Source organism: Kryptolebias marmoratus, linkage group LG13 (assembly GCF_001649575.2).
Source record: "Kryptolebias marmoratus isolate JLee-2015 linkage group LG13, ASM164957v2, whole genome shotgun sequence".
Classification (NCBI taxonomy): domain Eukaryota; kingdom Metazoa; phylum Chordata; class Actinopteri; order Cyprinodontiformes; family Rivulidae; genus Kryptolebias; species Kryptolebias marmoratus.
In genome coordinates this window covers 3,083,429-3,093,295 of record NC_051442.1, presented here as the reverse complement: position 1 = coordinate 3,093,295, position 9,867 = coordinate 3,083,429, and the positions used below count along the sequence as shown (strand labels likewise).

Genomic DNA, 9,867 nt, shown 5'->3' with positions numbered 1-9,867 from the left:
GAGGGTTGGGGCAAGACTTTACTCAGAAGATCCATCTGAATGGCCTTCACCACAGGAAGTGGGGGACTCATTGAAGCAGTACATGGTGGAGAATGGCCCACAGAGATGTTCTGATGGGCCATATCCAAGATCAGGTATTATATAAGTTCATGAATAAAAAAAATTTATTCACGTAAACAGGCAAAAATAAAAAAAAGGGTGGGGGGTGGGAGGGGGGCGGTAAGAGGCCTTGATAATGGATAGGGGGGCGCTGGCCCAAAAAAGGTTTGAGAAACACTGATCTAGAACATTCGTTTGTGTTTAATTTACGTGACAAAATCAAACAGACGTTGGCCACCAGCTGTTCTGATTTCTAAAGATTGGCGTCGGCCACTAAAGAACCAATCAATGGACTTCTAAACCCAACCAGGACTGTCTACTGGGGGTAAAATGTCTACCCTCACAAGTCGGGAAAGGAGCAGGTATAATACAACCACAAATGTTTCTGTTCCCTCTGAAAAAAAAGCACCCAAACATTCAAAATAATAAAGAAAAGCGGTCGTCCTCATTTCGAGGAGCGATGAAAACAATCCTGTGGTCCGATTAACAGAATAAATGCGGTTAAAATTAGCATTTCTTTTGGAAAATACAGTTATTAGACAGTTATATTTTATTAAACAACAAATAATGTTGTTTGTTTTGCGTTGAAGCAAGCTGGTATTTTTTATTTAAGCTACGTCTTCACATTCGTAGCTTCTAATCTGTTAAGAAGAGACAATTATGAACAACATAAACTGATTTATTTTGGTTTAATAAATTGGCATTAGTTGTAAACATGAACACAAGCAATATGACCGTCTGTAAATTAATTAAGTCTGACCACACAAAACATTTATGTGCGGATTTATCTGCTTGGCTTTCTTTTTATGTCGATTTGGCATTTGATCAAAGCTAAACGTTTCTAACTTTTGGACTTTGAATGATAGAAATTTTTATTTCTTATTAATGCGCAGCGCTCAGCAGGAACGAGGCGGTTCCTCTGATCAGAAGGGACATAAACTTTACAACATGTACCGATCGGGTGTAATTATCTGTAACTGGAAATGTTAACAGCTGTCCTGCTGCGGGGCCTTATCGAAGTTTAAATATTTACCACTGAAATAACAGCCGCGGACATTAATTCTCACTCTCATTTAAAGAAATACAAATAAACTGTGCAGGAAAATCTAGACGGAAAAACGTAAAGAAGTAAAAACAGATCAAATAGATGTTAAAGGTCGGTTAACGCGTCCTAGATGTTAAAGGTCGGTTAACGCGTCCTTACCACCTGCGCTTGTTTACCTACAAAAATAGCCGAAGTGGCTGAAAGCAAGGGAACGACAGCGACCTCCATGGAGCAGACCGACAGTTTTGTTTACATCTGGCGCGTACCCGCGTTTCAGAACCAGGTATCCTGAACACTACTGGAGCAAACTTTCAAACTACCACGTCATGTAGTCCAGGATAAGCTTTTTATACGTTTAATTTCATATCACAGCCAAACTAAGTTACACAAAAACTACTTTTATTTGAATTAAAACTGGGGCATAAATAGCTAGTATTAGTACTGAAACATGAGCTTATTTCATCATATTTTTGCACCAGGACTGGTTTTCCTGTGTGTGTGTGTGTGTGTGTGTGGGGGGGGGGGGTGTTGTTTATTTAACGATTATCTTTATAATAAAACATAAAAAAATGCTCCCCCACACATAGTTTCAGCAAAAGAAGGAACAGAAAACACCAAAGCTGGGCACACATATAATTAAATGAACAATCCTGGAGTGTTATAATGACACAGCTCACAGTTTGACACTTTTAATTAACTTAAACATCGGACGAACTGAAATATTTCACTTGAACGTTAACTTTGGCAAAGCAGTATTTGGTTTTATTATCCTAAACGTTGTTTCTAAACAGTAAACACATCCCAGTGTTTTCAGAAAAGGACCGTTTTTTTCGGTTTGGGAGCGACGTTCAAAAAAACAGACGAAGAAGAAAAAACTTCAGCGCATCTTTTTTTTTTTTACTTTTTTCCTAAACAAATTAAATAAACAAGTTTTTAAGGAAGCCAGCAGGGTCGTGTTTGTAGATTTAAAGTGTAAGTTTTGTCGTTTTTAAAGCCGACGAGCGGCAACAAAGCGTAACAACCATTAAATATGCAGCAGTCCGTCGAAGTTAGCTTCAGCGGCTACAACGGAAAAAAACTCACCTTTCTCGGCGGGGGCTGCATCCTCGTTCCTGGACGTAAACTTCACGCAGACAAGCCGAAAGTTTTCGTCTCGAGATGTTCTGCTCGAGCGGGTTCTGGACGAGCTCGAACGGAGGCAGGACGGTTCGGTCCGAGTCAGGCGGTCATAGCGACTCCGGCGAGGGGGGGAGTCGACAGTCCCGTTGAAAACACTGTGGCCCCGGGGAACAGAAAAAAAAGGAGCACGGCGGCCGTCAATCAAGCGACGAAACGACACCGCCCACTTCCGGCGGCTGCTACAAAATAAAACCGGAAATGCCGCTGCCGTACAGGTTCTTCGATGTAAAAGACACTTTCAGGGAAAAAATATATGAAATGTAAAAAAACTTATAAAATGTGTTAATACTACTACCATTCCAGATATCATGGGATAGAATAGAATAGGAACGCACTTTAAAAGTTCATGTTTAGTTTAGTTATTTTAGCTATTATCATGTTGGCCTTTTATTAGAATGCTTTTAACTATTAGTTAGCCTTTCAGTACCTTTAGTTTAGCTTTTATTATGTCTGATCAACTGACGTTTTTAAATCCTAGTTTAGTTTGTGTTAGCTTTCATTAAATCTTAGTTTGGTTTTCCTCAGTTTATCTGTAGTTATTTAGTTTATGTATTAGATTAACTTTAATTGTTATGTGTTTTCATGACTTCATTTAGATTAGCTCTTACCATGTTGGCCTTTTATTAAAATGTTTTTAACTCTTAGCTGGCCTTCATGCACCTTTACTTTAGTTTAGTTTTAACTTTATCATTTAGATTATTTTAGCTCATATTTTAGATATTGTTGTGTTTTATTTGTAAAGCACTCTGAATCGCCTTGTTGCTGAAATGTGCTATAAAAATAAATTTGACTTGACTTTATTGATCTAATGAATTAGTAGTAGTAACCATATATGAAATAGAAATAGAATTTAGTTGTAGCTTTATCACATTTTTCCACAAATGTTTGTTTTGAAAGAACATTTGTGACGTTTTTATTATCACAAATATTATTTCAATACCTACTAAACACATTTAAATACCAAACAAACTGGTTTATTGACCGTTTAAATAACCGAACTGGCGTATTTACTGAAAAACACGAAAACATGTTTATTTTAGAGCTAAAAGTTATGAGTGGGTTGTGCCTCTTCCCCATTGGTTCGTTTTGGTTACGTCACAGCCACTGCCCCGGATATTATTAAGATCAAGCGTGCAGTGATACGTTTATTGTTTCCGCTAAAGTTTTCAAAATAAAGTTTTATTAAACCGTCGCTTTAGAAGATCACGTTAAAATAAATGTCCTGCAAAGTTGACCGGGAATGCAATTTATACACTTTCAAAATATCATATACTGACATTAAAAATATATAAAAAGATAATTTGATTTAATTGTTTACGGTACGTGATATTACACATTTTTGTGCTGTTCATATGAAATTAACATTATGTAATTGTATAATTAATACACATCAATATCATTGTAATTATAAATTTAAGTACAAACTGACAAAATATATTATAATTATACAGCTACACTCCTATACTGATTAATTTAAACCTAAAACCAGATGGAAATTAGACAGTGATTAAATCTGATTCAGTTCTTTTTCCCAGTTAGACAATAATATTAACAGTTTCTGACAAAAAACATGAAGATAAACAATAAGGAAGTTAAAAAAAACAAACAAACGCACGAGCAAGTGATGCTCTTCATTATCTCAAATTAATTCCTAATATGCTGTAGAAGCAAATATTATTGAACCAACAATTTTATTGTTTCACTTTTTAAATGATAAAAATCTAATGTTTCATGTTTTGCTTTGAGTCATGCCAGTAACAGGTAAGTATTTATCTATGAAACAAATCAGGTTGAAGCAGTCAGTGTGAAAGTTTCAAAGTATTTAGTAAAATTATTTGGATCATCCCAACATCCGGGTAATCCCCCAAAATGTGTGCTTTTATTTTGAAGGTCCCCGGTTCAAACCGGATGTGCGTCGTTTATTTTCCCTCAGCTCGTTGCTCGCCTCGCTGTCAGACTGCGAACCGGACCGGAACCGATCTAACGTTGAAACATGAGAGTTTAGTTTGTCCACGCCACTGTTGGCGGCCCCGATGCTAACGGATTAGCGAAGTTAGCTCTAACCGGAGATGTCGGCCTGGCGGCGGCTGCGCGGAGCGCTCCGGACCGGGGGATTCCTCAGCCGGACCCCGGGGACCCGGCGGCACACGGACCGGTTCGGACCGTTAGTCCTCGGGCGAACCTTGTGCACAGGTGGACCCCTCCGGAAGGACTTCTTTAAAGGTGAAAACATCAGCCAACTTTACATTAAAGTATATAGTTTTAAATAATAATAATAATCTGTTAATTTTAACATGTGACTTTAATGATGATTTTTTTAAAACTGCAAAATTAGTAAATGGCAAAATATTTAATGAAGCCCTGCATGGATTTTAATTAAAATTTCAGGAAACAATCATTGATGGTACATCTACAACTGATTAACTTTTGGAGACAACCCGATTCAAGGTGCACGCTTCAGCCAGCTGACCTTGGAAAACATTAATGGCTATAATTCGGTCAGTTTTTCCAGATTTTGTGCTAAAATCGGTTGTGGTTGCTGCTGAGAATCATTCCCAACACATAAGTGCAACACATCCCTGTTTAAAACTTTAGCATTAACTGTTGGAGTCAACCACGTCTGTCTGTGTTAGCAAAATATCTCACAAACTGCATTAAACCTTCGGGCAATGATCATTATAGGCATCAACGACTGATTACTTTTTGGAGCCAACCCAGTTCAAGATGAGCTCAAAACACATAAAATTGTAGTTTTTTTCCAGATATTGAGCTAAAATCTGATGCGGTCGAAGCTGAGAGTCATTAACAACACGTACTCTGAGCACAAGGTGTCAAAATATTGCGTGAGAATCAGGGAGCTGGTGTCTGTCTCCAGCCGTCATTGTGCGAGAGACGGGGGACACCCTGGACAGGTCTCCAGTCCATCACAGGGACACATAGGGACAAAGGAGACATAGAATTCACACTGAGGGACAATTTAAGAGTTACCAGTGAACCTAACTTGCATGTTTTTGGTCAGTGAGAGGAAACCAGAGGACCCGGAGTAAACCCAGGTAAGCTCAGGGAGATCATGTAAACTCCACCCAGAAAAGCCCCAGGTCGGGGAGCGAAAGGAAAGTTTGTTGGTCGCTGCCGATTAATGATGGACTTATACTCAACTTAAGACATCTGAGCTAAAAGAAAACAAACAAACTGAAACTGTGTCTTTGAACTTTTCCTGACACAATCAGTTAAACCTAAACTTTGTTCAAAACGAACACACTGACATCAGATTTTTGTAAATCTGTCAGCCTAAAACATGTCTCTGGATGGCAGGAGGTGTGTTTTTTACAAAATAATTTTTTTTTAAAAAGTGATGAACCTGGAGATCGAATAAAACAATCTACAGTCAGTGAAGCTCCTGCCCACAAGAAACAAGAAAGGAAAAGATCCAGGAAAGGTCTGAGAAAGGCGTCTTCTTTCAGCTGACCCTCAGCATGTCGGTCTTGTCGATTAAAAACACTATTTTATGTCATTAAACATCATTTTTTTTAGCATTTTTCATAGATTTGATTAAAGAAATGGGAACAAATTGTGTCTTTGCAGTGGAGTTTTAGATTAGCAGTTCTCTCTGTTCATTTGTTGAGTTTTGGTGCCTTTCTTGTGCTCATTAAATCACCAAACAAGGCAAAAATCATGTCTAAAAATGGCCAGATACAAGAACTGAGCTGAAAATTGGGGTAAAAAAAGCTCCTGAAAACTTTCTTGAAGCCTAAAGAACTACTGAACTTCTGCTTTCTAAAGCTAAATTCTTTGAAAACCGAGACATTTGCTTCAAAGTTTGCGTGTTTGTGTTTAGACCTGGAGGCCCAGCTGGCAGCAGCGAGGAAGAAGGCGTCGGACGCTCTGCCCGGGAGCAACTGGAGCCCTTTTCAGATCAGCTCCAACATTCCTCCGGAGACGTCGGACATCGTGATCGTCGGAGGCGGCGTGGTGGGCTGGTCCATCGCCTACTGGCTGAAGCAGATGACGAAGTTTTCCAAAGGGGTGCGAGTCCTTGTTGTGGAGAGAGACCCAACTGTAAGTGACCCGGCCAATCCGCTCAGAATACATCTAAATAAAAACTTATTATTGTGTGAAATGTGAGCTGAGTGGTTGTGAAGGACTGAAATGAGCTTCACCTGAAACACAACGACACAACGACATATAAAATCACCACAGAAAGGCGCAAAATAAGGACAGAAATCTGAAAATCACTGTGGAAGATGCCCAAACTTACAATAAAGACCAAATAACACAAGTGGATTATTACTACAGTAAGATAAAACATTATATTATCCCACAGAGGCAAAAAAAAACACAAAGATAAGAATAAAAAAGTGTAAAACATTTAAAAGAAGATCTGTAAAACGGCTACAAACTAACATCAGTGAGATGACGACTGTAACAAAGTTTCCTACCCTTTTTAAAACACACAACAAGAAATGTAAAGTGACTCTGAGGCCACAAAATAAGAACAAATTAGATTAAAAGCATCCACAAAGAGACATAAAGTCTCTCCAAGGAGATGCCAAAACAAAACAAAAACCCAAATGAGTTAAAGCCACAGCTGATGAAAGACGCCACGTTGAGCTGGGAGACTAAGCTAACGTGTTTCGTAACGCCTTGCCCTGTTCTTGTGATCTTCCTCAGTACTCCCAGGCCTCCACGGTTCTGTCGGCGGGGGGGATCCGCCAGCAGTTCTCCCTGCTTGAGAACATCAACCTCTCCCTGGCCTCCGCGGACTTCCTCCGGCACGTCAATGTAGGTCACTCGGAGCTGCTGGATCACGCTGGGGATGAACGGCGAGCCTGAAAATCAAATATACATCAGAGAGAACGGGCCGAATGTTCTTGAATCGTAGCAGAACTCAGAGTAGAAACACATCGTCACCCGTCTGAGGCTCACTCTTTACCGTGAGATGCTCGTCAATGCTCTAATAAATAACAAGTTTACTTCAGAGGTTTTCCAGATGTACTGATGGGAAACGTGGGCACTCACTCAATGTAAACAAAGCCTTTTTATCTCGATGCTTCTCAGAAAAACTTACTTTTAGCCGCCGCTTTACTGACTGTAGCTTTTAGTTACCGTTTTGCTCATTTTAGTTCAGTTTTGTCTGTTTTATTTAGTAAAAGTAAAAGTTTAGCCTCTTCACCAAATCGACAGTCGAGGCTGATTTCTACTCCTCCAGAACTGCGGTCTTTCCCGGGACAGCCGTAAAGACGGCTGCGTTTTCTAACCGTGTCCCAACCGGCTGCGTCTCGTGTCGAGAAGGGGCCGCCGAAGCTTCCGGGAGAACAAAATGAGCCGATTTCTTCACGTCTCTCTGCGTATAAATCCAGCTTTTATTCAGGATTCACGCTGCGGTTTGGCAGAAAATAAAATTTCTCGAGTTAAATCTGTGCCATCATCAGCTTTTGGCAGAAAAAATGAGGTGGAAAATACTGACTAAGACATTATCACACATCCAGAGTTTGGTGTGATTAGTTCATGCTGGGATCAGTGTTTTCCTCCTTTTTAAAAAGGCGAAGTTGCCCTTTAAAGGCCTTCTTGTTGACTTTTACTTCTATACGTAAACATGTAAATTCACTGGACAAATTAATCGTTTATATTTCTCTTCCAAGGAGCTGGTTGAAGCGGTGTTGAACTGATTGTATGAGCTCTGGTGACTACCACTGCTGGATTAGCCTTTCTGAAGATCTTTAAAGTTTTAATTTCTGTGTCCCGTCAGCATTTTCTGGGCTTGGTGAACGAGGACCCTGTGGATCTGCAGTTCAACCAGTCAGGATACCTGTTCTTAGCCAGCGAGAAGGTGGCTCACATCATGGAGGAGAACCACAAGACCCAAAGGTGGATATGGGAGCGCATGAAACCAGCTCCTCGTCAGAAATGTCGTTTTATGTCCCTGACGCCCAGCTGATCCAGACTTTTATCTCATCCTGCGCTTCCAGGCTCGCCGGGGCCAGTGTTTCTCTTCTGTCGCCGACTCAAGTGAAGGAGAAATTTCCGTGGATAAACACGGAGGGAGTGGCGCTCGGTTCATACGGTGAGGGCAAACAGGAGTCGTAGCTCCTAACGGGGCAGCTGGTGGGGAAACGAGCAGCAGCAGAGTGTTTGTTCAGCTCCTCTGTGAGTCCATCTATAAAACAAAGTCCAATTAATCGAGATTAATGACTGTCAGTCACATCCTGACATGAGGCGGACCTTCAACAAACTGCAGTTTCTGTTTCCTGCAAAGATGGGGAGTGAACGCTGAAAATGGCTGAAGAAGCAGAACGCAAGCTAAAACACCGGCTAAACACGAGAAGAAGCAAAATGTTAGCTATGAGGTAAAAGTAACAAATGCTAGCTTGAGTAGCAAAACACTGGATAAAACCTGAAAGCAGCAAACGGCTAGCTGAAAGACAAATGTAGCAAAACTCCAGCTAAAAGTGTCAAAAGAAACAAAACGTTGGCTTAAAGTAGCTATGAGGTTAAAGTAACAAAATGCTAGTTAGTGTAGCAAACACAAGTTAAAAGCTAAAAGAAGCAAAATGCTATCTAAAAGCTAAAAGTGTCAAAAGACACGAAAGCTTGGTTTAAAGTAGCAGAATGCAAGCTGAAGGTAGGAAAAGGCTTACAAAACTTACAAAAGCCTGACTGAGAGCTAAAAGTACCAAAACCATGGCTAAAAGGTAAAGTAGCTGAATAGTAGCTAAACATTAAAAGCAGTAAAAGGCTAGCTAAAAGGAAAAAGTAGCAAACTGGTGTTTAAAACAAAAAGAAAGCCTAAAGGTGAGCTAAAAGTGACAGAATAGCAGCAGAATAGCAGCTAAATGAAACAAAAAAGAAGACAAAAATAGGGGAAGTAGGAACTGAAGAGATCTCTGTGTTTCTATGGGGAAAATGTTTGAAAATAAAGAATAAAAGCTGCAGAAACTAAAGTCTCGGCCTGAACGTTTTGGTACACGAACGGCTGAAATAACACGAAGTGTGCAGAAGTACGGAAGAATAAAACAAAAAGAAAACTTTTGTGTTAGTTAACTAAAACAGGAATCATAAAGAAGGCTGTCAGAATCAAAACAACCTAATTACGTTTAATTTAAGTCTCACAATGTGCTGATGTTTGTGTGAAACGTTTGAACGGTTTTAAAGGTAAATTCAACGAGCATCAGTGAACAAAACGAGTTGTTGTTTCGTCTTGTCCTCGAGTCGCGCCGTCAGCTGACCCGTGGTCTGACCCGTGGGCCGACCTGTGGTCTGACCCGTGGGTCGACCCGTGGGCCGACCCGTGGGTCGACCCGTGGGCCGACCCGTGGTCTGACCCGTGGGCCGACCTGTGGTCTGACCCGTGGGTCGACCCGTGGGCCGACCTGTGGTCTGACCCGTGGGCCGACCCGTGGGCTGACCTGTGGTCTGACCCGTGGGCCGACCCGTGGGCTGACCCGTGGGCCGACCCGTGGGCTGACCCGTGGTGTGACCCGTGGGCTGACCCGTGGGCCGACCCGTGGGCTGACCTGTGGGCTGACCCGTGGGCTGACCCGTGG

General features: G+C 41.0%; 2 protein-coding genes across 3 annotated transcripts in view; one reads left to right on the top strand and one right to left on the bottom strand.

Moving 5' to 3' along the window:
- Positions 1–2,456, bottom strand: part of LOC108243617 (F-BAR and double SH3 domains protein 2-like) — a 30,420-nt gene extending 27,964 nt beyond the window's left edge. The window contains exon 1 of the mRNA XM_017429195.3: positions 2,228–2,456. Coding sequence (XP_017284684.1) covers positions 2,228–2,248 — 21 coding nt within the window. The 5' untranslated portion in view covers positions 2,249–2,456. The remainder of the gene's footprint in view (positions 1–2,227) is intronic.
- A 1,800-nt stretch (positions 2,457–4,256) lies between these two features.
- The window catches only part of foxred1 (FAD-dependent oxidoreductase domain containing 1), an 11,586-nt gene continuing 5,975 nt past the window's right edge, over positions 4,257–9,867 (top strand). Inside the window, exons 1-5 of one of the 2 annotated variants that reach the window (XM_017429142.3) lie at positions 4,258–4,546; positions 6,162–6,382; positions 6,995–7,105; positions 8,073–8,191; positions 8,293–8,387. In XM_017429142.3, the coding sequence (XP_017284631.1) occupies positions 4,393–4,546; positions 6,162–6,382; positions 6,995–7,105; positions 8,073–8,191; positions 8,293–8,387 (700 nt within the window). In that variant the 5' untranslated portion in view covers positions 4,258–4,392. Of the gene's footprint in view, positions 4,547–6,161; positions 6,383–6,994; positions 7,106–8,072; positions 8,192–8,292; positions 8,388–9,867 lie in introns of both variants that reach the window. The other variant, XM_017429143.3, reaches the window with a different exon arrangement.